This window comes from Falco rusticolus, chromosome 1 (genome assembly GCF_015220075.1).
Source record: "Falco rusticolus isolate bFalRus1 chromosome 1, bFalRus1.pri, whole genome shotgun sequence".
NCBI lineage: Eukaryota > Metazoa > Chordata > Aves > Falconiformes > Falconidae > Falco > Falco rusticolus.
Window position 1 is genome coordinate 74,852,695 of NC_051187.1, and position 26,188 is coordinate 74,878,882.

The 26,188-nt window shown below is 42.6% G+C and overlaps 2 protein-coding genes across 4 annotated transcripts in view; one reads left to right on the forward strand and one right to left on the reverse strand.

Annotated features, from left to right (window-relative positions):
* The first annotated feature begins 799 nt into the window (after nt 1-799).
* NSG1 (neuronal vesicle trafficking associated 1) lies at nt 800-24,653 on the forward strand. 3 transcript variants are annotated; one of them, XM_037384927.1, is made up of 6 exons: nt 804-1,031; nt 1,589-1,739; nt 5,213-5,329; nt 16,616-16,726; nt 21,973-22,210; nt 23,942-24,653. In XM_037384927.1, the coding sequence occupies exons 2-5, from the start codon at nt 1,611-1,613 to the stop codon at nt 22,171-22,173; spliced, it is 558 nt and encodes a 185-aa protein (XP_037240824.1). In that variant the 5' UTR covers nt 804-1,031; nt 1,589-1,610; the 3' UTR covers nt 22,174-22,210; nt 23,942-24,653. The 3 variants fall into 3 exon arrangements, with proteins under 3 accessions (XP_037240833.1, XP_037240824.1, XP_037240814.1); XM_037384917.1 differs by lacking the exon at nt 23,942-24,653 and having other exon boundaries at nt 805-1,031; nt 21,973-23,359; XM_037384936.1 differs by lacking the exons at nt 16,616-16,726; nt 23,942-24,653 and having other exon boundaries at nt 800-1,031; nt 21,973-23,363.
* Nucleotides 23,607-26,188, reverse strand: part of STX18 (syntaxin 18) — a 70,483-nt gene continuing 67,901 nt past the window's right edge. The window contains exon 11 of the mRNA XM_037384902.1: nt 23,607-25,152. Within this exon, the coding sequence (XP_037240799.1) occupies nt 25,057-25,152 (96 nt within the window). The 3' untranslated portion in view covers nt 23,607-25,056. The remainder of the gene's footprint in view (nt 25,153-26,188) is intronic.

The following is a 26,188-nucleotide window of genomic DNA, read 5'->3' on the forward strand; positions in this document are numbered from 1 at the left end:
CATCTGCGAAGAAGCTGGCTGACTGGCCCTAGGCTGAGCACCCGCCTGCCGCCCAAGTCACCTGTTGCGTCGCCGACCGCGCTGTGCCCCCCGCCCGCCGGCAGCGGCACACCTGCAGGGCAGCAAAGCGGGCATGCGGCGGCCTCGGGTGTTAGGAGCCCGCACAGTGAATACCAATCACTCCCCGCCCCGAGCCAGCCGAGGCCGTAAGACGTCCTCTGTCACCGGGGCCGCAGAGCTCTGCAGTACGCGTTTACCTCGAGGTGACTGAGCGCCTGCCCCAACACTCGCGTTCCCCCGCTTTGCCGGCGCCAACCCGGCCTGCCCGCCCGGCAGGCACCATCGCCCTTGCCCCGCCGGGCGCCGGGCGGGCGGAGAGCGGCGGCGCTAAGCACGAAGCCAACGGCCCGGCGGCGAGACCCCCGGCCCCGCCGGCGCCCCCCGCCTCACGCCCGGCGCCCAGACCCGCCGGCAGGGAAGGCCAGGCTGGGGCCCCTCGCTGCCGCCGTATTCAGCGCGGTTTCCCCACCCGGGGCACCGAGTCTGCCCTCGCCGGGGCTCCCCTGGGGCGGCGGCCGCCCGGCCGGGAGGCCCCTACCTCAGGGACAAGGGGCTGCCGTGAGGGGCGTGAGCGGCGGCTCCCGTGTCCACCGCCCGCCCCGGGAGCCGCTAGCGCAGGGTACGGGCAGCCACCGCCCCCGTGCCGTGCGGCTCCGCCAGGGGAGGGGCGCGGAGGGCGGCGCGTCCCGTCCCGGCCCGTCCCCCCGCCGCCGCCGCCTCCACCTGCTGCCGCTGCGCCAGTAGCCGGCTGGGGGGAGCCGCCCGCCTCATCCCCGCGGGGCCCCTTTGTGCTGCTGCTCCAGAGCTGCCCTCAGCCAGGCGGCGTCTGCGACACGGCCCAGGCGCTGCGGCCGCCCAGAGTCACCCCGCGGAGGGAGAGCCGCCGCCTCGCCCCCCGCTCCGCCATTGCTGCGCGGGCCGCGGCGGAACGACGCCTCGCCGCCCCCCGAGGAAGGCCGGGAGCCGCGGCGGTGAGTGGCGGCGGCGCCGCCCGCCAGCCCGGCGGCCGCGGGCGGCCCCAGCCCCTGCCCCTGTGAGGGGAGGCCGGGGCGAGCCATGGCGGGGCGCGGCGGGGGGAGCGTGCGGGGGGCCCTTGGGCACGGCCCCGCTGCGGGGGGCGGGCAGCGGGGGCGCCGGGTCGGGGCGAGCGGGGGGTGTGGCGGGGACCGGGGCCGGGGCGGGGGCCGCCACCGGAGCCCCCCCGATCCCGCGGGCCGAGGGGCGATGAATCGCCGGGGCCGTGCGGGAAGGCACCGCTCGGCTCAGGCTGACGTGCCGGGGGGTTGGGGTGCTTCTGGTTTTTTGGTGGGGTTTTTGGAGGGGTTTTTGTTTTTTAACTTTGACAATAAAAGCCCTGGCTGCCGTTCTTACTTACCCAAAACGTAACCGAGGCACACAGCGACCAGCCCCTAATTTTTTCCCAGCCGTGAGGTATTTGGGGTTCCCCGGCGGCTGGGGACAGGGCTCATGCATTCCGGATTTCTGACATTTTGCGTTTCTGTGCGTGTGTGCCTGTGTGTGCCGGCAGAAAATCCCTCTATCCTGGAAGAATGGTGAAACTGGGGAATAATTTCAGCGAGAAGAGCACAAAGCAGCCCCTTTTGGAGGATGGATTTGACACCATCCCCCTGATCACACCCCTGGATGTCAATCAGCTCCAGTTCCCACCTCCCGATAAGGTACAGTAGGCTTTAGTTTCCACCCTGGAGAATCACACCCAAATCTCAGGCAAACAACAAAAGAATAGGTTACGTGTAATGAGCAGCTTAGAAATGTCAAGAAATACAGGGTGTTTTAAGGCATGCCAGTTCCCTCTGGAGAAAAAAACCTAACAGTTAAGTGAATGAAAATCAGTAGTAGTGATTCACCTTTAAAAAGTGGTTGGAGATGTTAGCAATAAACATACATAGATTTTAGTCCTGCTGTATGAAATATATAAACATGCAAATGCAAGCTTCTCTATGCTCTATTGTTATAGCCCTTCCTGTTCTGTCTTCTTTCTTCTTTTTTTTTTTTTTTTTTTTTTTTTTTTTTTATCTGGAAGGTACTGTGTATTCTCTGTGAATGACATGAATTTGCTCTCTCCAGAAAATGCCCACCTAACGGGGGGATAAAGCAGTGCTTTATTTCTCTGCAAGATGTGCATGGGCAGGCTGGCCACAGAGAGAAAAAACTTCCATGTTCCTTCTGCGATTCCATAGGAAATTAATACTAGCCCCAGACAAGCTGAAATAATGAGATGAGAACAGGCCACTGAGTTTTTGCCTTGGCAACTTAGTTGGTTCAAACCCCTCCAAACAGGCAATTCAGGTGCTCTGTAACTGGAAGGGTATAGTCAGATGTGCTGCTTACAGGTTGGAAGGGAAATGGGCACCCTGCATTCCTCATTACACGGCTTGATTACTAAGGATTTAGGAAGGTGATGTGATAGCCTGTAAATACATTTATTTTCCTCACAATAAAGAATTCAGTGTTACTTACAGGTAAGGCATACAGTAGTAAGATACTTTTTCAGCTATTTCAGTATCCTATTTCACTAGGATACTTGCAAATTTCTTGCTACACATCTGGCAAAAAAGCTTTGCAGTCTTTGAAACATACAGAATTTACCTGGGAAATGGTCAGTAACAGCTTCATGCTGATTTTCATTTTTGGCATTGTGTCTTCTCACAATTATACTTCTAGATAAACTGATAGCTATACATTCCTCATAGCTCAAAAAAAATCACATCATCTTATTTCGGGTTGAAGAATTTTGGCATGTAGAATTTGCCTCAGCAGAGTGTTGCTTGTAGACAATAAAATAAATTTGTGACCTCCACTTTAATTGCTATCCACATTATTCTGTGTTGTGTGTGGTGACCAGTTGGCAGGCATAAATGCAATAAGCCATAACAGCTGTTAGAGAGCCTGAGGGTCCATTTTCTGCCCTTGGTTACATGGGTGTAAATCTTGTAACCAAGGACAAAACTGCACCCTAAGGCTTTAAAACAAGTTAAGTCTTACTGTGCCTGATGAGCCTGCCAACTGGTGACTGGATTTAACCAATTACCAAGGACCAGTGACTGCAGCGCTAAGCAGGAGTCTGAACTAGGGACCTGTATGGTGCTCGCTTTAACCTGAGCAGAGCTTCTGTAGTGAACCCAGGAGGTTCTGTGCCAGCCCGATTGCTCCTGGTAGAATGGGGTGGAACTCCTCCCACCTTCGCAGCATTTGTCTTGAACAAAAGCAAGTGAATAACTAGACTGGAAGCTTAAATAAAGGACTTGGATTGCCTCCTCTATGCTATTTGTATATTAGCTTTTCTTTCCTTCTGTGAACATAGAGGGGAAAAAATACGATCATGTATTTATTGGTCCTACTGGCTTCATTCTGTAACTGGTTAGTCATGTCGATGTATATTTACTGGTTGCTGCAGGCTCAAAGGCAGTAGTAGAGCAACTGATAAGAAAAAAGGAAACTAAGTCAAGATGGACACACAGATCAAATTCTGAAGTATGAAGACACTCATGTATAATGAATAGGAGTGTATACTTCATCTATCTATGCTTGTTACTCACTTACAAGGCTCCAGTGTGGCAGTGAAGCATAACTTCTTGAACAGTAGTGACTACAGTGCTAAGAATTTGATGGTTTTGACAGCTTCTAAATTAAAGGGATGAACTGATTTAAATTCATATTTAGGTATGTTAAACAAAAGAAGACATTACATAACCAAGTAGATAGAACTGTACGTTCAGTGTCAGCTGAATGTGATTTGAGTTGCTTGAGATTATGCAACGTAAAGGGGGAGGAAGGGAAGTAAAATGCTAAAAAGCGTTCCAGAAATCTTCAGGCAGTTTACTTCCTTGATGCTGTTGGGCAGCTGTAAAGTTAAATAGTTAATAATTATTATCTTACTAGTTATAGCTGAAAATAGGTAAAGTAGTTTCTCAACCTGTGTCCTGCACGTGTATGTGTAATGCTGTAAAAGCATTTAATAAGCTTTGTGGTACTGAGTCTAGGTACAGTTACACATTCTAGATACCATTTCAGGGAAGGAAGGAGCGGGGAACCCAAAGCTTTAGTTTCAGTGCCTGGCTACCTGCAAGTGCCACAGTCTTAACTTCAGAGTAGTGTAGCTGCTATTGATACCATGGGCTGCGCTGAAGATAGAATTTGGTTATAAAAATCTAGAAGAGACTAGATTAGAGTCTAGAAGAGTCTGTTTATTCTTTGAAACAACAGAGAAAATCAAGCAAATCTTAATACCACTGTCAATACAACAAGCTGTACCCTGTCTTGAGAGTGATACTTTGAAAAAGATCCTGAAAAATTGCAGAAGACAAAATGAGGCAAATAGGTTAGGTATGTGAAAAATTCGTACAATTAGAATGCCTAGGAGAGCACGAGATATGACTGACGTAATTAATATTTTAGGAGTACAGCAAGGTGCTATGTAGTGTAGCTTGGGGCAGTAGCTCATAGGAAGGAATAAAGTGAAGTTAAAGAGCCTTGGGTGTTTCAAGAAATCTCATTAACTCGAGGGTTTATGTGCATCTTTCTGCTTGCAGTTGGTGAATGAGAAGTTAGATGTTAAAAATAAAGAGTGCCAAGAGCTGTAGTCTAGCACATAGTGAATAGCAACTAGATGGGTCATTTCCTACTCTTAAACTCAAAATCCTGCCTTCACAGAACATGGCTACCGGCAGCATCATCGTCTGCTAGATTTCTGTGGGTACTCTTCAATAATTCTCTCATCCTATTTGTCTCCAGTTTGAAATGCCGTTAATGGGATCTCCTGAAGCACATGGAGGTGGCTATTTTCAAAATGTACAAAAGTGGGAAGCTTCATGATTTGGATTTGAACTGAGTAGATGTTTGCCTAGTATAGCAGCACAGTGCCACCACAGCTGAAAACATTGAACACTTGTGAAACTGTTGCATAACAAGTCTTTCTGTAGGTCCATCAAAACCCGTTTGAGAGATAATTTTGTTGATGATTGCTATGACAGAAAAAAATAACAACTTACAGCTTCCGAAAAAGAATTACACAAAGCGTGTGGGGGAATTCTGTGCTAGATGCGCTTGTAAGCAGGTAAAAGAGGAGTTAATAAAATACTTGTGGCTAGTTTCAACTGACAGCTTTTTTTTTTTTTTTCTTTTAAAAAAGGTTGTGGTCAAAACAAAAACAGAATATGAACCTGATCGCAAGAAGGGAAAGTTCCGTACTCCTAAAATAGCCGAATTCACAATCAGCATCACTGAAGGGGTTTCAGAAAGATTTAAGGTAAGCAGTGAATGACTCACTTGTGTTCACAGAAGTGCTTAAAATCAATTGCTGATTGTAGTCAAAACTGGGTATAACTAACAGAGTGGCTGCTGTGGGTAGCTAAACATGAGAAAAATAAATTCAGCATTATAATAGTTCAGTATTCAGCAATTTCTTGCATCATTATTGCTTGTAACCCCTCACTGGCAGATGACTTCAGAAAGCACTTCTGTCAGCGTGTGTGTTTCAGAACGTGGCCAGCCAAGGGTGTATGTGGTGGTCTTCATGCAGGTAGCTCTTATGACGTGGATAAAGCTCCTGTTGGTTTTGAAGGACAAGAACCACAAGAGTCTTTATTTTCTTTCTGGTTCTTATTTTTCACTGTGGCCAAACCATTCTCTTAAAAGCACTGTCATAGTCCATTATGTATTTTTTTATAGTTAAATGTATGACTTGGCAGCCTAGGGATGTATACCAGAGCTCTTTGCTATCAGTTTTCCGGGTCCAGCTGTATCTCACAGCTTGGTGACGACTGGCAGTTCAGCAAGAATCTGACTCGGATTTACTCTTTAGTGTCCACACCCCTAATACTCTCTTCCTAGTCCCAGAGGAAAGCTGAGAGTTTTAACTGGTGCAAGGATTGAATTACCTTTCCCCCTTCTCACTGGAGGATAGGTTTTTTTGCTCTGTGTAAGTAAAGCAAAGCAGGAAAGTTGGCACTTCCAGAAGTGGCACTTCTGTGAAGGTTTGGATTCCCTCCTAACCTCTGTTTGCATGATAGTAGTTTTAGGGCACACCCAAAGAATCTAGTTCTTTTGTGCCTGACCAGTGGATCTAAAAGCTGCTTCAACCCAAGCCCACCTTCGACATACACAGCTCTTTGTGGAACTGGAGTGTTCTAAACAAAGTGAAGGCTTGAGCGGTTAGACTTCAGGCTACATTTGCAAAGGGACTTTGCAGAGTGTTGCCAGGACAAATGTTTTAAGTGCAGGTCACCTGGTGGAGTCTTCAGCTGTACAGTGAAGCATGTAGGTTCCCAGTGAGCTGTGCGGGGAACCCCCAGATAGCTAATAAGAGATGTTATGGGGTGTGACAGGGATTTATTAAGGAGGTAAGAAACCTAGTTCCCGTTTTTCTCTTCCCTGATTTAGAGCAAGGACATCCCATCCCTCAAGGAAAATGCTACATTTTGACTAACGTTTTCTCCTGCTGGCACCATAGTACCAGTTCTTGAGAGTAATCCCCTTTCTCTCAGGTGAGGGTTGTGCACACTGTTGCTGTAGGGTAAGGTGCAGATGGACAGCTCAGAACAAGGAGGACTTAGGTCTGGCTGTCTTTTGTTCGTGTCTTGGTCACGCTAAGGTGATCTGAAAATGCTTAACGATGTTGTAGAAGAGAAAGGGGAGAAAGTGTTTCATTCAAGTACCCTGCTAGGACTTTCATTCCAAGCAACTGAGCAGAACCTATACCTGAGGAATTTTGCAGTTCCCCACTAGCTGTAGGGACTAAAGGATTTCATCGCTCAAATCTTAAATTGTAGATAAGGAAGGGTTTTTAATATCTTAGTCACATCTAAATGTTTTGTGCATCCCTTTGTAGGTCTGGGTTCTTTCCGTGTTTGTTGGGAGGGCTGAGCAAATGAGACCTTGGTGAACAACAAATAAATAGTTTGTGCTGTTGGGTAGTCTTGTGTAATTTGTATAGCTGTACAGTTAGAAGCCTGAGCATTTTTTCGTTGTGTTTTTATATACCTTTGGATGGCATAGTTAAGTATCTTTTAGATACTACTTTATGATGATCATTCTGGGATTAATCTCATGCTACAGGGTTGCTAGGTTTTGCTGCTAGGTAACTACTGCATCAGAGAGAGGTTTCAGTAAGATTTGGCATCTCTTGGGAATTGCAGGGTGATTCACACTGTGGCTGTAAGTCTAGGCTTCTAAAGAAGATCGTGGGGGTTGATCAATTAGGAAAACTGTGGTTCAGTTAATTGAAAACAATAGTTTCATGCAAAACATGCAAGTCCTAAAAATGTCCCTTAATCTCTATGTAACAGTTTTAGAATTGATTTAATCTGCTTGCAACATTTTAAAGAGAACTGACTGGTTCTCCAGCAGAGATGATTGTCATATTCACCACTCCCAGTAGTAAATATTACATGAATAATTGATGAAATTTCATAAATATGTAGATGAAAAGTACTGATTGTGTGAGGTTTTTCTCCTGGGTCCTTATTAATTGTGAACCATCATGGTAACTGCTGCTGTTGATTCTGAGAGAGCAAAAGGATATTTGTTTGAAAATTAAATATTTGCTGTAATTATTAAAGGCATTATTTAAATGGTGGGATATTGACTTTGGCTTGTGTTCATGAAAAAAGCTTCAGATGCCATTCTAATGACTAATATTGTACATCATCAATGCATAAGCTTGCCACAAGACTTAGCCCAAATGCTGTGCTAAAAATAAAAAAAAGTCAGTCAGTCATATTTACAAATAGTTCACATGTGTATTCTAAGATGTATTTCTTAAATAAGGACAAAGCAGATTGCATTTCTGGGATTCAGCAGTGCAGATCATCTAAAGCTGTTCTTTTTGAGAAATTGTACATCATAACAAATGAAGCAACTCCAGCATGTGCATATGTCATGTAGATCATTTGGTGTTTTAGCAGCTGGGTGAATAAGAAATTGTAAAAACGTATTTTCTGCATTCAGTCCACATTACTACAGTTATTACAACAGAGCTGAGAATGTTTACAAAGAAGACTGCAAGTATAATTTTCCTGTATGAAGCCACATTCTGAATTCAAATCAGAATCGGTCAGAAGAGTGTGAAGACTTCCTGATTCTGAGAACCCCGTCTTAATTTAGTTTTATGGCACTAACCACACCAAGGAAGATATGATTTTTCACTGAAGATTATTTTCGATTGAGAATTAAAGTCTTGCTTTTGTTCTTTGCATGGCATAGGCTAGTGTGGGAAGTTGGTCCTTCACATCTGGAAAGCAACTTTGAATGGGGCAGGTTTTTCTGTCCTGTAAATTGTCTGCTGTACAGAATAACACAAGGGTGGACATACCATTTCAAAGGAGTCCTATGAATCAGAACATAGGAGGAAGCTATTGCAGGAGTAAATTGATGGTATCAGTTGCCCAAGGCCAAACCTTGTTTCCCCTGTTGACAGAGCAGCGTTTTTACAAACTCCACTTGGATTTTTGTAGTGGGATTTCTGTTCCGACACCCATTGAACTGGGCTACAGTTGACAGTTGTGCACAAACACACCAATTTATAAAAATGTCTGTTGTATGAAAGCATGAGATTTTTTCTCTCTTTGGGGAAACCTGAATAAGAAACATTCAGCATTATTTTGAAAACAAGTATGTTTCCCGATAAATTTCAAACCCTTAAATACACTCAAGCTGTAGGATGCTTTCAACCATTTGGTTTATTCAAAGCAGTTCAATTCTTCAGAGTTTATCCTTGGTATCTCTACGTACAAGTAACTGCAGAGCCAAAGCCTCAAGGTTATTTCTGTGGTAAGACCATATGGTGCAAGCCACGTACTATCAAGCAGCAACAGCTGTTGAAATGTCTGCATGAGGTTACAGAAAAGGAATCGAGACTTCCTTTGAAAATCAGTTCTCGCAGTTTTACCTGGTTGTTTTAAGACTGAAAAAAATGTATGCAACATATATTTAAATATTCCATTTTGTGATCTGTCTTAAAGGGGCATCCTTTAAAACTTACTTCTGCCTCAAGACTTTTTTACCTGTTCTTAATAATACCAGTGATTATTATTGCTGCAGAAATAATCAGAGACAAGGAAAATACCTCTCTCTGTTTCTGTGTGTTTACTCTGTGTGTTAAATAGCTCTCTTTGCTTCCTCTGTTAGGTGCATGAGATGTCAGCTGATGTCTGTAAAGGGTATCACTTCCTTAAGTATGTTCTGTGTCTGTCACTTAGTGCTGGAAGAGTGACAGGTACTTACTACCATGAGTAGTTCTGTTTTCTTCAGTAGAACTACTCACAGGGCTGAAGTTGCTCACAACTATAAGCACTTGGCAGGCTTTTAGTTTTTCTGTTGTTATTCACACAAGAAAATTAAAGGGAGATCCTTTCAATGTAGCTGCTATTTTATTTTTAAAGTAATTGAGGTAAGTAAAGGCACTGCATGGCAACTGTCATTTTCCAATTTTTTTAAAATGTTTGATAGTTCACTGATATGACATTGACAATCCTACTAAATTTTTGGTTAAAAGGAATTTTTTTACAGTCAGAGCTGGAAGATTTAAGTAAAGTGGATGCCTAACAGCGGCTCCCCTGCTTTAAGTCAGATGTCCTCTGTCACTGTATCCATTAGAAATCCTTTTCTTGGAGCAGAACCAGTGACACTGGTGACACAGAAAGCATTTTGGGTCTCTCCAGATGTTAATTAACACTTCCATAGACTTTCCTCTTCTGTAGTAATCTTTTCCAGCCTTTCTCCTGGCCTCAGTAGTACCTTTGGGATTTGTATGGGAAGGTAACAATGTTCTTATCTCAGGGCCACAGGGTTGTTGAACTCCTTTCTCAGGTCTCAGTAGTTAAGAAGCTAATACATGGTGCCATGTGATGGAAGATAATGGCAATGTTGTCATGAACAGCTGTGTTAAGCCAAAGTGCAAGACTCTCAAGGCCACTGCCTTGTTATCTGTTTTTGTTAAGCCATGGTGCTAGATGTTCAAGGCCCTGCCTTTTAAAGTGTTTTTGTCTAGCAGTATCTCCCTCAGGTTTCATTAACAGACTCACTTGCAGGCTGCTTCTGTTGTCTTGCACTGTCGCTGTTAATAAGCACTGGGTCTGTAGCTTTTTTTCAGTTACTGTCCTTCATAAATTTGTCTGCCTTGCTGCTACTTCCAGTCATCTCCAGGTAAGCAGCCAAACCAGTTCTCTCTTCCTCTTTGTCATCTCTGTTTGAGGACAGTCTTTTATTTCTCCTGTTTTTTCTGTACAGTCTACCCCAAAACTGTAATTTTCTTTGAGGACAAAGGTTTGATAGCAATGTTCTGGTGAAGAAGTTAGTTTAATAGATAGATACGAGTCATGTAGCTAAGTGTGACACATGATGTTAGAAATACTCTTCTGAAATGAGGCACCTGGTTGTCTTTGAGTCACCAGTCATCTTGTGTGTGTATGTATGTATGTATGTATATTCCTATAGCAAGTATGGGAAGTTGTGCCGAGTTTTTATGTATAATTTGGATTGCTTCACAAATGAATACGAGTCAAATGTGTATGTAGATGTGAATGTTCCTTTCTTTTTCTTTCATGTTACCATTTGCTTCAAATTGAACATTTCTTAATCCTTAAGTGCATTGTTTCAGGCGAATTTTTCATGGCCCAAGTAACAGCAACCAAGAATGTAATTTTGGAAAAGCAGGAATGTTAGGGGAAGTGGAGAGCTGATTTCAGTGTTCTGTAACACACTGGTAGAGGGCATTGTGCAGCTGGAGATGCAGGATTTTAGTGGAGAGAGGTGAAATGGAGGTCACGGCCATTTGCAGGGAAGTCAATGGGATGTTTTACAAATTTTATTCTGTGGGATGCAGCCAGATGCAATCTATTGTAATTACAGCCTGCCTGCCTAAAATTCTCTAGTAGTTTAAATTGGATAGCAATAATCTTAATTTCCTGTCCTAAATGGTTGTACAGAGTTGCTGTATTTCATTCCAGAAGGCTTTGCATTTCACTGGTGAGCAGAGCATAAGGTGGTTGTAAATCACTTCATATGAAAGATGCTCTATAAATGTATGTCCTCACTCTTGTCGTTTGGTGCTAGCACCAAGTCTGTGCCTAGCACTTTACAGACAAATCAGAAATGAAAGTTGTGTTCTCAAGAGGCTGCAATTGAAATAGATAACGCATAGATGTAGAGCAGAGATAAAATGTGACCAAGTGCCAGTGATTGAGCAGTGAAAATTACTGCCTGTCTTCTTAGTTCCATTTAGTTCCACTTCTCATAGTAACAGGAATGCTCCTAGGTGGGTTGTGTGCTGAAAGGTGCGCAATGGAAGGAAAAGTATGAAGGAGGGCGGTGCAAAGCAGCACAGTAAGAGTGGGTTAATGAAAGAGTTTCAGGCAAGAAGAGGAGACATGATGAGAAAGGTGGAAGTGAAGGCAGAGGAAAACCAGATGGCACCCAGGCTTCAGTAGGACAGTGGGATACTGGCAAAATGGAAGGAGATGGAGGCTTTAAGACAAGCAAAAGGGGAGACTTGTGCATGCCTTGAAACATGGCTTGTAATTTGTTCTGAAAGGTACAGGAGCCAGGAAAGAGTCTGAAGAGAAGCAGGCATAGTTGGTACAATTGATGCATTTTTCTGTAGTGTTCCAACTTGAGCACAATAAATGTTAGGGAAGTGAGGAAGGAGGAGACTGCAATAGCCAGGCAGAGAAAATAACATCTTTCAGTGTTTTGCCACTGTAGCAAAGTAGGGTGGACTGACTGGGGGAGGATCTAGCAGATGTTGATAATAAGGTCTTACCGTGATCTGTTTATATGTTAGTATAGTTGTCAGATAAATGCTTACAGAGTCTGAAGATGGTATTTTTTTGCTGTGGGTACACTTAGTTCATTCATTAGTCATCTCTCGTTTTGATTACTGTAATGGCTTCTGGCTAGACATTGTCCTTCTTCTGCTCTTCACTTGCAATCTATTAAAAAATCTGCCACATACATAATATCTTGTCATCTTTTCTGTTCACTTAGTTTTGCTGCCAGATCCCCTTAAAACCAACTTGAAAGGACACTGTCAAGAATGAAAACAAAACCACGCTTTTGGTTCCTAGTTAAAATAAATGATTTGTTGTGCTATCTTGTAGTTATTTCATAAAAAGTATTTTAAAAGCTCATCATGTGGTGTGACAGTCACCTTGGAGTTCTGCAGGATGTACATGGCAGTGAATGATCATAGCAATGCAAAAGACTTCTGCTCCCACTGTGTGGGGCCCTGCAATCAGCCCGTTGGCTACCACAAAGAGAAGAGATTCAAGATTTCCTTCCAGAAGAGAGGGACTGGTGATTGTGCATGCACTGCATCCTCTCCTGCCACAGAGGAAGAGGGCAAGTTGCTGCTAGTGCCTCAGTAGGAAGAAGAGAATCACTTCTCTTTATTCTTTAGTGGATGTTGAAAGTTGCTGTGAAAGAAAGCATTAAAATGGCAGTTTTGGTAGTGCTTATGGTCTAAAGAGCACCTTGTCGGCTTCCCTTTTTCCATGCTTGTATTTCTGAAAGGCATCTGGGAGGAGAGGGCTCAGAAGGTGAGGCAGAGAGGTAGAGGCAGAGAGGTAGAGCTGTGTTACTGGTGGGGGAGGGAAGCTGACTGCCTCAGGCTCAGAAGTGAACCTGGGAGTCTGACAATTGTGGACCATCAGTGGTGGGGTTATGAGAATGAAGGAAGATGGCTGTTAGAACTAAGAGGAGGATTTTCAGCTTGTAAGGGAGAAGTGGTTTGGATTAATAGGTGATTGCGATCACCTTGGAATCCCGTGATGGATTTCTTTCCATCTGTGTCATTTGTGTGTGCGACTGTCCTTTACTTAAATAAAAGTTACTTGTATCCTGAAGGATGGTAACAGAAGGGAGCTTCTCTTCTAATAGGAAGGAGACAAGAGCTTACTTGATTAGGGATTTGCAAATGGAGTGTGATTGCAAATTATTGGAGATAATGAGAGTAAAAATTTACATTTTAATACCAAAATTAATAACATTAGGAAATAGTGTAACAGAGAGAAAGATTCCATCAGAATTCTGAACCAGGAGCCCTGAGAGCTCTTTCTAGTGGCTTACTGTGTGGCAATGGAAGAACCATGCTGGATATGACCTGTACGAGCAGTGAGAACTCACAGCTCCACATAGGTCACTGAACCAGCTAAATGCTCCATGTCTCAGCAAATCAGCTCTGAGGTTGTCAGGCTCCAGCAATTCATACAATGTTGGGCTTTTGACCTCTTTCAAAAAACACAGTTACTTTCCAAAACAGTTTCAGAGCCTTGGAGAGAGTGATCCTGCAGTGATTGTGGAAATATAAATCTTTTCCTATTGTCTATCTCATATTTGATCTCAACTACAAAATTGCTCGTTAGCTTTACAGTATGGTCCTAAAGCCTCATCTGTATGTCAAAATGGTGACAACTGGGAGATAACGTTACAATTCTACTATCCCCTGCTAGTAGGATGGCCAGGGAATAAGACTAAAATGCTTTGAGATTTGAGGATATTTTCCAAAGCATTTAAACTGTTTACTCCTATCTGTGGAGGAGACAAATGTGAGCTCAATCGATCTGAACCATAGCAATCGTTCTGCTTGGTGTCCGCGTCCCGTGACACAGGGCTGTGCGGCTGGAGAGAGCAGCCTGTTTCAAAGGCTGTGTGGAATATATCTTGTAGGGCATGGGTAGCCTCAGCAATAATCCCATCTGGATTTTATCTTTTCTATCCCTACTTGCTAGTCTCTCTTTGCTTTCTTCTGCAAGGGAAAGAGCAGTGACTGTCAGAGCAAAAGGAATGGTGTACCTTACACCTTGAGTCAGTGGGAAGTGGTGGGAAGTGCATGACCCAAAACCTGCAACTTGGAGCAGGCTCTGTGTGTGTTGTAGAGCTGCTGGGCAGGGTGAAGGCTTCGCCCTCCTTTCTGGTTCCTCATCTTCCCAGGCTGCCCAGCAGCAGCTGGAGCTCCATGGGGGAAGGCAGCCTTGGGCCCATGGCCCCGCGGGCAGCCAGGGCTGTGGACCTGCACTGGGGCACAGGCATGGTTAGGGCCCCTTGGCCTGGTGGGGCGGGAGGACCCTGGGCATCTGCATGTGGGAACAGTGTGACGCAGGCAGCGCATGGGACTTAGAGATACCAGCAAGGCATTAGGGAGGTGGGACAAGGAGCCCCAAGTGGGAGCGAACTGCGGGCTTAGAGGGGAAAGGTCGGTTTTTCTAGAGCCTGGAGTGCAAGGAGAATTTTGGGAGGAGAATAGACAATAAGGTGGTTACAGTTGTGGGGCGTGGAAAACGCTGGAAGATGGGATACAAGGTTTGGGCCAAGCCAGAGTGTGAAGGGCCCTGGCCATGTGTGTGGGTGGGATAGCTGAGGAAACGCAGGCAGGGGCCCCAACCAACCATAGAAGAAAAAAGGGAGAGGCCTGATTAGAAACGTACGAGAAGGGCTGAGCTAGGGCATAGCTTGGTCAGGAATGGGGCGGGGGAGTTACCTTGTTCCTTACTGAACTGAGCCACAGAAAATGACCAGAAAAGAAAATGCGCTTTATCTCTTGGATTCATGCAGCACATACTGAGACATGGACACGTGAGCAGGAAATACGAGGTTGGCAAGACAGAGTGATCTATCCATGTTAACTTCCATGTATGCAAACGAGTAATAAACTTGGGGAAAGACTAACTAAATTTGAAAATGGATCTCGGTGTGAGGTTTTTGGATGGTGATTAAGAATATGGTTTGGTTGTGTTTATTTTTTGTAATCTAGTGATGTTCTGAGAACGTTGCTATTAACCAGAAAGGTCCTTTTCTCCATATCTCATTTCAGTTGGCATTGTTACATTAATATATATATTTCTTCTGCTGAATTACTTTCTGATCTGCAGTTTTTCTTGTTTCTCCTCTGGCCCTCCTTTGTTTTGCTTATTTTCTATCTATCAAAAATCCTTACAAAATCTTTGGCTTCAGCAGCACACGATACTTACCAGCCTTGTTTCAGCCAGGAAATGTAGCATTTGCTGTTGTCTGCCCATGGTGAAGTTCCCTTCCCCAGCCTGAGCAGTCCCTAAAAGTTCATCTCAGTCCTTCATTGTACTTACTAGTCCTGCTGCCACACACAGTTTGCAGTGTTGCAAATCCTGTTAGTTCTGGGGTTTAGCATAAAGGGAGTGTGCGGTGGATTTTTTTAACCAAGAGGGATAGCTACAATTTTTTGTTCCTTTCTGAAATACTAGATTATTCTTGTTTGCATAATTGACCTTGATGTGCCCACGTTCTGTTTTTAGGAGATATATACAGCTGGCTTACTTGTCTTCCTTTAAAAATTAGATCATATTATACTTTAATTAATTAATCACATAATCTTGTTTGTTTCTGTTTGTTGTAGCCCATGCTGGCTTCTTTCTAACTTGCCCCCCAGAAAACAAGTCAACCACTCTTACTCTGTAATCTCCTTGAGCTACTCATTTCTCTGTCAGTAGTTGCTTTAAAATAATAAAACCACACACCTGGGACGCCCTCCTAGGTAATTAATGCTATTTGCTGAGCTCACTCTTTCCAGAAAAATGGGTCTGAATTAAGAGAGCTTTGCAATTTAACTGCTAGGCCAAAATCTTGGGCTTTCTCTTGTCAATGGGTAAGTTAATTCTAGAGGTAATTCTGTCTCCCATCTCACCTAAAAGGCTGTGGGTCTCCAGCTGCTTGGTTTATTCCCGGGAAAGGTTAGCTTGATACTGACACTGGCTTCAGATTCAGCTTAAGGTGTGTCTTGGATTTTCCGCCAGACCGAGTTCGGGACCAGAGAGGTGCTTACGGCCACAGTAAAAAGTCAGTGCCATGTAGGGCAGTCTGTAATGGCTTCTCTGTGAGCACTGTGGAGAGATGTGGAACAGAACTCCTCGAGGCTAGCCCTGTGTTGAACATGGTGTATTCCCTTACGGATCTGGCAGTGAACTACTCCTGTACAATCTCTGTGTGATGAAGAAGTACTGTTTCAACCTATAAATCAAGGGGAATTGAGCAACCAAGCATGCAGACTACTGATGTAACTGTCCATACATTCATAGCAGGCAGACATTACTTTTTCCATGCCCTGCCAAGAATCACCTATGCATTATCTGGATGACACCTGTGCTACTTACTGTCACCTGCCTCTATTCCTGGACAGGCGCAGGGAAAATAAACATGCTTATCAGCTGACATAAACTAGACTTACACTTACATCATCCAGATACTGAAGAAGCGGGAGACCCAAGCTACCTCTGCGTGTCCTGGCCCTGTGTGCACTGAACAGAAGAAATGCAACCAAAAAAGCCTTTGCCGTACAGAGGCAACGGGCCACTGACCAGATGATCTGCTTGCCTTCTGAGAAGGGGGAGGTAGAGGCACTTAAGTGCTGCTTCCTTGTTCTCCCTCAGTAATTAAGAAACCGGTTTTATCTTTTGCTTGGTTTTACTGTAAAGTGCATTCGTTGCTGGCTTCTGCTGCCTGCAGTAACAAACAGCAATATACTAAGCAGTGCATTACTAACATAAGCATGTTTTATTTTTCATTACAGGTAACTGTGCTGGTTCTTTTTGCCCTTGCATTCTTAACCTGTGTTGTATTTCTGGTAGTCTACAAGGTTTACAAGTATGATCATTCCTGTCCAGAAGGATTTGTTTTCAAGGTAAATTGCATACACATTCTAGAAAAATAGGAGAGTATGTAATATTCTTCACGTTGTTTTCTGCATAACCTTGATTAAGTCATGCTGTATTGCATAGAAATTGGTGTTTGTTTTCATAGGTTACTGTGCTTCCTGCTATGTTTCTTTCTACTTATTTTATAATTGAAATTATACTACTGCAGTGTTTTCATAATGTTCTTATTTTGCTAATGCTTTAAACATTGAAAATACAGCAAAAGTCCCAACACCAGCATCCTTCAAACTTACTTCATATGCAGTTGTCTGGAAAAAGCTCTCATTTATTGGGGTATATGGTTTAATGTTGCATGTTTGTCCCAATTCATGCGTGTTAGGAAAGCAGAGAATGTTAAAACCTGGAGAAAAAAAAATTACTCTGGAATATGTGTCAAAGAAACAGTAGAGTGATGTTCTCATTAAGAGTAGCAGAGTTACCTTAGGGTTATTTTTGTAGAAAGAACTTCTTGTTCTAGAACAGTGACCTCTGAGCCCTACTGCCACAGGCCAGAAGTGATGCCAAAAAAGGGAAAACACATTTATTGGAAAAACTACTGGTTCTAACTGAAAGGGAGGCTGGGGCTCACATCATTCACGCGAGATGGTAGTGCAGGCTCCTCAGCGATGACCTGGGCTGCAAGTCAGAAAAGTAACATTGATTTCTCAGTTTAAATTTAGCAGGGTTGAACTTGGCTGTAATTAGATAAGTAGCAGTGATGATGGTGTTCTTCCCTCTTAATTTTTTAAGACTATTTGCTCACGTAATGAATCAAATGGGTACCTAGTATGATCTTTGAAAGGATTTCAAAAGGAGTGGCTCCCGCAGCACTCCTTTGACAGTCCTGTTCAAGACTGTCACTTCAGGCACGTAAGTATCTTACAAGAAGCTGGTGCAAAATTAGTGATGCCCTGCTGGATTAACTTAGCTCCAAGCATTCAGTTTTAGGTTACTGCTTTCCCTTAGTTGAAGGGCAAGAGATACTGTAGTTAGAATATTTGGCTGTAACTCAGGAGATCCAGCTTTTGCTTCTGCTGTTGTTTTTTTGTGTTGTCTCAGAAAAGCACTGAAACTCCTCTGTGCTTGTCTCATGGGACAAAGCCTTTTTTTTCTCCTAAGCTTTCTCTTGGCTTTGAGCAATTTGGAATATGGACTGTATGTTGCTACCGAGCCTGTCTTGATGTTATCCTGACTTGACAAGAATGGCCAGTTATTGTGCTCTTGTTGTAATCCTGGTTAACAGTCCGCTGCTTCCAGTTCCTTTCATACCATGTTGTTCCCTGCTTTGAATTGCAGCCTTCTGGCTTCTTTTGTCTTGTCTTCCTAGTGTCGCAAATACTTAAGGAGAGGATGTTTTCCTAGCTGTATTTCGGTTGCACTGTGAACAGTCTGGTGGGCTTCTCTCCTTAGGGCCCTGCATTTGAAATAGAAGTCCCATGATTTGTTTTTAAGGTGCAGCACATACACAGGGCGGCGTCGGTGTTACTCTCCCGGTGTTGGGTGCCAGGAGACACAGCATCTTTAGTCATGTAACTCCTCAAGAGTTTTACAGGATAAACACATCAGCAAATGACACAAGGCCTGAAGTTACTAGTGTTCATGTGAATTCATATTTTTTGCCTTTGCATCTTTTTTGGGAGAGTCTGTAATACATCATGGCATAGCTTGGCACAGATGTCCTAAGAGACATGAAAAAGTCTTGTCACCTTGTGACCAGTGTCTCTGTGGACTGGCTTTGTCCTTCAGGTGGACTCAACAACATTCCCTGGCCTGGATCTCCCCAGACTTTGGATGCTGGTGTGATTTCCCCTGGTTAAGGGCAAAGGCGTCCCCTGCCTCAGGAAGCCTGGTACCATGGGAATCTCCGCATAAAGGCTGAGCTACCGCAGCTCTGAGTCAGACTCACTCTTCTCTGCTTTGATGCTCTCATACATGGAGCAGTTCCAAAGGTTTCAGTGTTTTCAGCCTTTCTGCTGTCCTACACACCCAGTACTTGAAGCTGTGCTTAAAAAGGTGCTCATCTTCCTTGGTATAGCAATCTTAAACTGCTTGAGCCTTGAGTTTGTGCTTGCTGAAGCCTTCTGAGACAGCCCTGGTACTGCTGTTGTGTAGATCACTCCTCTGAAGTACTCATTACAGGGTATTGGTGAGACTCACCAGAGCTTTCCTCAGAGACCTGAGTGCACTTACACCCTGAAGGAATTTCTCCAGGGCATCACTGTGTTCCATACTCTTAACCTGTTACCTGTTAGCTTTCGTTGCCACAGCACTTCTGCTCTGTCAGGCTTGTGGACAGTGCAATGAAGTAATTTCAGGGCATTAAAGACAACACCATCATCTGTTAAGTTTGGAATTACTGACCCAGCAGACTTAATGTGACAGAAGATACTATTTGTAAGTGAATACCACTGGGGTCTTCATGTCAAAGGGACAGAAGGAGTCATCTTAATACAGTCAGAGACTGGCAGCCATGATTTTCTCTGGCATCGAAGTCTTTAACCCGTAACTAATTTCTGAAATAGAAAGGTTGTGAAAGAAACAAGAGACTGGCAACTCGCTGTGGAGCTCCTTGTGGCCTTCTGTATTACTTCTCTCACCTGGGAACCATGGAAACAAATAAAAAGGATGGAGAGAAATACTCTGCATAAGCTGAAGCTGTCAGGCAGGCGGCAGGATGAGAATCGGCACCAGTTCATGTCGCTCAGTCACCCCCGAGTGCTGCATAGCTTGCCTCGATTAGGAGCTAAAGTGAAGGGGGCTGTCCTTGGGCAGAACAGAAGGAGCAGTGAGTAAAAGAGGAGGTTTTTCCTGTCTTCTCTAGAAACATGAAATCCTGGCAACAAAAATGCAGTCAAGATGGAGACTCTGCTGTGTGTTTCTTTAGGCTGTTCTGTCAGATGTTGTGCATGTTTGTGAATACAAGAAATAACATTACTGAGTCATTTTACCTCTTAGAAAGAAAATTGCTTTTAAAAGGCATTTTTTGTAAGCTGGCAGTAATCTTAGCTTGTCTTCAGCACTAATAATTGTATTTGCTTGAATCTCCTTGGCAGATTTCATGAGATCAGTGGATGGTATTCCTTCCCCCATTTTAAATATTTAGAATTGTGACTACATCCCGTGACTGGGTGAAATAATCACTACAAAGATGTCTGTGTCTAGGTACTTCTTAGTCATTTTATTACATCAGAAGTAGTGTCAGTTATCCCAGATAAAGCATGGATAATCCTTCCAGAAGATGACATGGTTGCTGTAGGTAAACATGCATATCAAATAGCTCTATTCCAGATTCCTGGATGATTATTTTTTTAATCTAGGCCTCAGTCTTGCAGCTGGTATATACGATGATTATGACCATGGGGAGACCTCTGTTGACTTACACAGTGCTGAACAGGCACAAGTGTCTGCTTAGCTGGGGTTAAATCCCATCTGCTTTGTAGTGCTACTTCAAACAAAACTGTGAGGGAAGATTTGCCCTGGCTGCTGTGTTAACGAAAGATAACAAATAGACGGGAGCTGGATGGATGTGCTAACTTCGAGCACTGCTGTGAGTCCGACACATATTGAGGCTTCTGTCACAGGCGGGTTAGAGCCGATGAGGTGTTAACTCCGTGGGAGGGCTGTTGGTCTTGTAGCAGCGAATCTTCTCACAGCAGCCAAATTTGCCACAAGACGCTATTTACTGGCGGCAGGCAGGTTCGTAAGACTACCCGTAGGCCTGTTGTTTTGGCAAGTCTTCCTTTTTTCTTTCGTACCTTTTGATGCTTTTTTTTCACTCTTTTTCACATTTTTAGGATGCAAAATTTGTATTGTCAGGAATTTTTGCTGGATCTTCCCCCACTCATTTTGTGCTTTATGATTTAAACCACTTGAAACTGTTGTTACTGGTGCTTATTTATGCCACTTTCCTTTTTTTTTTTTTTCCTGACAAGGACAGGAGTCAACCCAAAAGTAAATGTGGACATGTTTGAGATAAGTGTCCGGTCCTAAAAACTATTGACATTTTTGCATGTGTTTTTGTGGTCAGAAATTTACAATATTAAATTTTGCTTGCCAACTGCTATGAGAACAGTAGCAGTTCAAAGTTGCTGTGCTATAGTGTTATAAATTCTAGACTTCTCGTGGAGGAAGACCAAACCGCCTATTCTTTTTAAGACTGCCATAATAGAAATTATTAAACTTAATTTTCCTAAAGATGCGGCTACTCATGGCTTGTATTTTAGAGGATCAATTCAGTCATCCATACGGCTGCCCCAACACTGAGGTGTCAGGCAAGACTGCCTGGGCTGGCAGATATGGCAGAGGACCTGTGGAGAGACCCGTGACCTACTGGAGCAAAATCTGAGGGGGTCGCAGGATCCAGCTGCGTCATTTTTTCCTTCAGTGCAGCTTGCTGCTTCGTAGGCTTGTGCCGCATCGCTGCTGGAACGGTTGCTAGATGATACCTGCTGACTAATGCACTGCATGTGTGCATTGACTTTGGTTTTTAAGATGACAGCAAAGTTTGGATCCCACTTAGTATTTAACTCTCTAAATCATGTATTTCCCTTTCAAAAGCTCTGAGCTTCTAGCAGTTTCTATGTAGTGCTCTTACACTTCTGGGAAATTAAATAATGTAGTCCCACAGCTGAAGATAGCTTTTGAAAAGCCTTCTGTTGGCTACATCTTTTTGACAATCAAGAGTCCAGTATTTTGTACGTGTGTACACACTGGCCACCCATGATGTTTTCCCTGTATGTCTTCTTATTTACTGGGCTACAGAACTGTTCATACCTTGGCAGCAAAACACATCTGTATTAATTTCTGTCCCTCAGACTGAAACCACTGTATTAAAGCGCCTGAAGCGACTCTGACAGTAGGATACAGACATCTGTAATCGCAGACCAAACAGGTGGAATAAGGTGGGGAGGAAAAACCAGCGAAATATGGCTGGAACTAGAGATTGAGTGCTTTTAGAAAAAATTCTAGGCAAGTGTGTTTCGTGTATGTTAATTATTCTGGTGTATAAACCTGGATTGGTCTTCCTGGCAAATCACTCGGTAGTTTTAAGGATGGCAGGGAAGAACACTTTAAGCACAGTAGGACAACACTGTAGTTAATTGCCCTGTGTTGTATGTCAACTCACAGAAATTGAACGTTGGCTGAGACTAAAAGGAAAAGAAGAAAAAACTTAACCTCCTTTCTGTGTGTATGGGGCTGTATCTGTAATCTAAGTAATGGATTTTCTTTTCAGAATAATCAATGCATTCCAGCTGGGTTGGAAAACTACTACTCCGAACAAGACTCCAGTGCTCGAGGGAAATTTTACACAGTCATAAACCACTACAATCTGGCCAAACAAACCATCACGCGCTCAGTGTCCCCGTGGATGACAGTACTGTCAGAAGAGAAACTATCTGAACAGGAGACTGAAGCTGCTGAGAAATCAGCCTAGTATGATAAGCTAATTATTAACACTATGTCATTTGAAGGTAACTAAGGGACTTTAAGGAACTTTTCATTAAATATAATCATGGATAATTTAGAGGTTACTCATGTTTATGGTGCAATTGCTTCTGTTTGCTGATACTGCTTTGCAAAAAAAAAACCAACCCAAAACTTGCTGCAGAACATTCATGGGCATAAACCAAGGTGCATATCAGCATTGCTTTAGAGCTTTGACACCATTTTCAATGTTAAAAAAAAATCCGATGTTAGATATGTTCTTGCAGTTTATTGGATACTGACAGATTTCTTCAGTGGATTTTCAGGGCTTGGACCTTAGAGAAGTCATGTGTTCTGTTGTCTGAATTGATACTTTATTTATACATTTTCTTACTCTTTGTCACTTTGCAAACTGAAACACCCCAGCCATAACCAGAGTGATCTCTTGTTTAGCTGAAAGTTGTATTTAGTATTTAGTTGGCTGAAGCAAGAATAATAGTCAGCATTGATGGCAAAGGCATAATGTAATGACTTGTACGGAGAAAGAAACTTGGTAGCATTTTTCTTACATTTTCTTTACTGTTGTTTATTTGTAAATGATAACAAAGTTCTCTGCAACAAGGCATGCTCAGTGTTTTGTTATTGCTGTCAACAGGATTTAACTGCATTTCCACTTTGGCTTTAGCATCTTGGTAAGGATGTGCACTGAAAACACTAACTAGCTAGACATTATGGAAAACCACGGACAGTTTTAGTGATGGATGTTGAGGATAGCGTAAAAAAAATAAACAGTTCAGGCTGTTCAAATGAGAAATGACATCTTTTGGTCATACTTAAGAGGCAGAAAGCCCGTTCACAGTATGTGTGGTCCATTATGTAATCTGTTGGATACAACTGAGGGAGTAATATGTCTAAATTTTCTCTTCTGTTGCATTAACATTTTCCCTTTTTCTTAATTAGAAGGAGCTTTCAGTTGATGTATGCTTTGCAGTTGGATAGTTCTTAAAACACAGAGCATCACAAGTGAAACAATAGCATATTAGTTAACAGCACTGGCTGTTCTAAAGCTACATGTGAAACAGAGCGAAGAGTAGAACTGTTTATGTATGGCTTGGGAGGGGGAAAGATGTAGAACATAGTATTGTGGATGCACGTTAAACTTCCATTGCAATTACAGACTTACCTATTCTTTGTGTGAAACCATGTTTTCATTTTTATTACAAATCTTAAATACATATTACAAAAGACATCTTAATTTAAAAGCTGGACAAAAGTGTGTGAAGCATCTGGGCAAGTCAGTCACCTTTTTGTTCATGGAGAGGTTGAATCGGACAAGGTGCAGTGGACATGTCAAAAGTTTGTTAGGTGGTTTTTTTTGGTAGAAACTACAAAAATGAAGGGAAAAGATCAGGGATTGTTTCTCAAGATCCATAGTAGAACAAGTATGGTCAGCTCTGATTTTATTTTTCTCCAGTAGAACTGCTTTATCAACAACCTTTCCTACCCATACAGCAAAAATAACCATTACTGCTGAATTTTCCAGGTTTGATATGAAATGTGCATTACACAGTATATCTGTAAAAGGCTTTATTAAGTCATTATGGTATGTGGAATGCATAAAAAGCAATAAATTATGTGCCAAATTTTTCTTTGCATTTAAAAATTTCAGGCTTTTGTTAAGAAGTTCAAAATATACCATGTTTGCATTTTCTAATAGGGATATGCTTTATTGCATGTAATTAATTCATATGTAACTTTGACATTTTCACTCTTTGCAGAGTAAAGATTAAGGAGGATGCTGCTTGTTGCATATAATGTATAGAAATATACATTTCAGAAGAGAGATAGTAAAAGACACATTTCATATCAACGTATTTACAGAGGACATTCACATTCTACAAGATGGAAAGATCTGTTCCCCGAGACTGTCCTACATAGAAACTATTAATGATACACGTCCTTCCCTTAAATTCAGGACAATAAAAACTTTAATGCACAAGTAAATACTGATGAGAAACAACTTATTTCTCTCTCTCGTAACAATAAACATTTAAAAATACTAAGCTTTATCATCTAGGAGAAACAGATTGCTTATGCTTCTTGAAGTCAAAAGCATTTTTTTTTTTGTCTGCTTTAAGAGGAGGCAGTTAATTGATTCATGTTTACAGCTGGTTTTGAGACTTTTCATTTTAGTTATCAAACCGCTCCCAATTTTAGTACTTGGAAGAGTTTGGCTTCAATATTGTCTATCCTTTGGCTTTGTTCCAACATCCCAGAACACCCGTTTCACTGCACAATCTGTATTGTTATTCTCTCTTTTCATCTAGAAGTAAAGCTCTTTAGTTGACTTTTTATCATTAGTACTACTATTAAATCAATGTGATCTCTGACTCAAGTAGTTTGAAAGGATTTGAAGTAGAGGTCATACATGTGCGAAGTGTTGGCTCTGTACTGAAGTGGTATGGTTAAATAAAAGCCTGAGGCAGCGTAGATGCTTTTGCACAGTAACAGTTTTCTCTTGATCTGGTCTGCACACTGGGAGCTGGACTTCAGACATCACAGATGTGTGGGTGACTGATGCAACCATTGGTTTTGTTCTTCTGTTGGCTGTCGTCCAGCTTGTAGCTTTCTTACCAGCTCTTTCAAAGGTTTCTGTGTTCTTTGCAAGATTAAGTGTGGTTTTATGTTCGATAAAGGGATTTAAAACAAATGCTATCAGCTCCCTCTGCACCAATGGATATATACGCCTGCTTATTTATTGGAAAATATGCCCATCGTAGCAGTATGAAAAAAACCCATAAAATATACAGATATACCATATATCCTACTCCACTGGAAAAAAAAAAAGCTCAAAAGTTACAAACAAAGCATGTAGGCAGTGTTATATTTGTAATTAATTATCGTACCAGTCCAGGAAAAGCAAGGAAAATGAACACATCACAAGGAAGAAGAGGATCCATACTCTAAATCCAGCGTTGTTTTTGATGGCCTGTGAGGAGAAGGTTACCTCCGTTACCATCACCAGTAAATATAGAGTAGAATTTCAACAGTGTCAACACAGGATGACTTCTAGTGGCTTCACACTTCCCTCTGACAACAGAAAGAACAAAACTTGCCCCCAGTTTTAAGTGAATAAAAGTCAGGTTGGCTATACCTTTTCAGATTTATCACACTAAAATTTATCTCAGAATCTTAAAAACTGGTCATATAAAAAATAAACCAAAAAAGCCCCCCCTAAAATCCCACACAGTGGAACTCAAAAACATTAAGAACTACACCAAAACGTGGATGCCTAAAGGTCAATTTTAAGTTCCAAAACTTAAATTCTGTGATTAGAAATAAACATTCTAATAAACATATTCTGACTAAAAAAATAGCCCCAAAACCTGACAACTCTTTCTGGAAGTTGATTTAGCACTATCAGTCATGTATTTCAGTCTTGGAGCAAGGATAGCAAGTATTTTTCTGGGATTCTCCTTCCCAAAACTGAGACTGGCATATAACAGAGGATTTCTTTTTCCCCCTCTCATTTTTCAGATTTACACATGGAATAATTTTTTTAATGTGATACAAACAATGTGAGTATTGAGGTTTTGTATTTTTCACCTTTCTCTACTGTTTCTCAGCGTGGTTTCAGATGTGAAACCTACAAATGTGAAAAATTAAGCAAAAAAAAAAACCCCTTCATGCCATGTTTGTTGCACTTTTTACGAGAGCTGAGCAGCAGGTAACTAAGTTATATATTCTATGTGCTTTCAGGAGGGAGAAAAGAAAAAGAAGAAAAAAAGAACTGAAGCGATTCACTCACTAGCCTAATTTAGGAACTGTTTTTATTGAAATCTCAGTTCCTGAAAGGAAACATCATTTCATTCTAATTAGTGAAACAATGGGGTAGATTTGTTTACTAGCAGCATGGGTACTGTGCTGAATGCAACTCAAAGAGACTCTTCTGGTAACACTCAGCATTTAACTCCAGTTTCAGCAATTTCAGCGCACTTTTATTCATAGTCTGCAATTTCCGCACC

What these genes read in the sequence shown, in the direction of transcription:
- NSG1 (XM_037384927.1), top strand. Translation starts at nt 1,611, where the DNA reads ATGGTGAAACTGGGGAATAATTTCAGCGAGAAGAGCACAAAGCAGCCC. An exon ending in GGGTTTCAGAAAGATTTAAG is followed by an intron (nt 5,330 to 16,615) that starts GTAAGCAGTGAA and finishes TTTTCATTACAG; the next exon opens with GTAACTGTGCTGGTTCTTTT. An exon ending in CAGAAGGATTTGTTTTCAAG is followed by an intron (nt 16,727 to 21,972) that starts GTAAATTGCATA and finishes TTTTCTTTTCAG; the next exon opens with AATAATCAATGCATTCCAGC.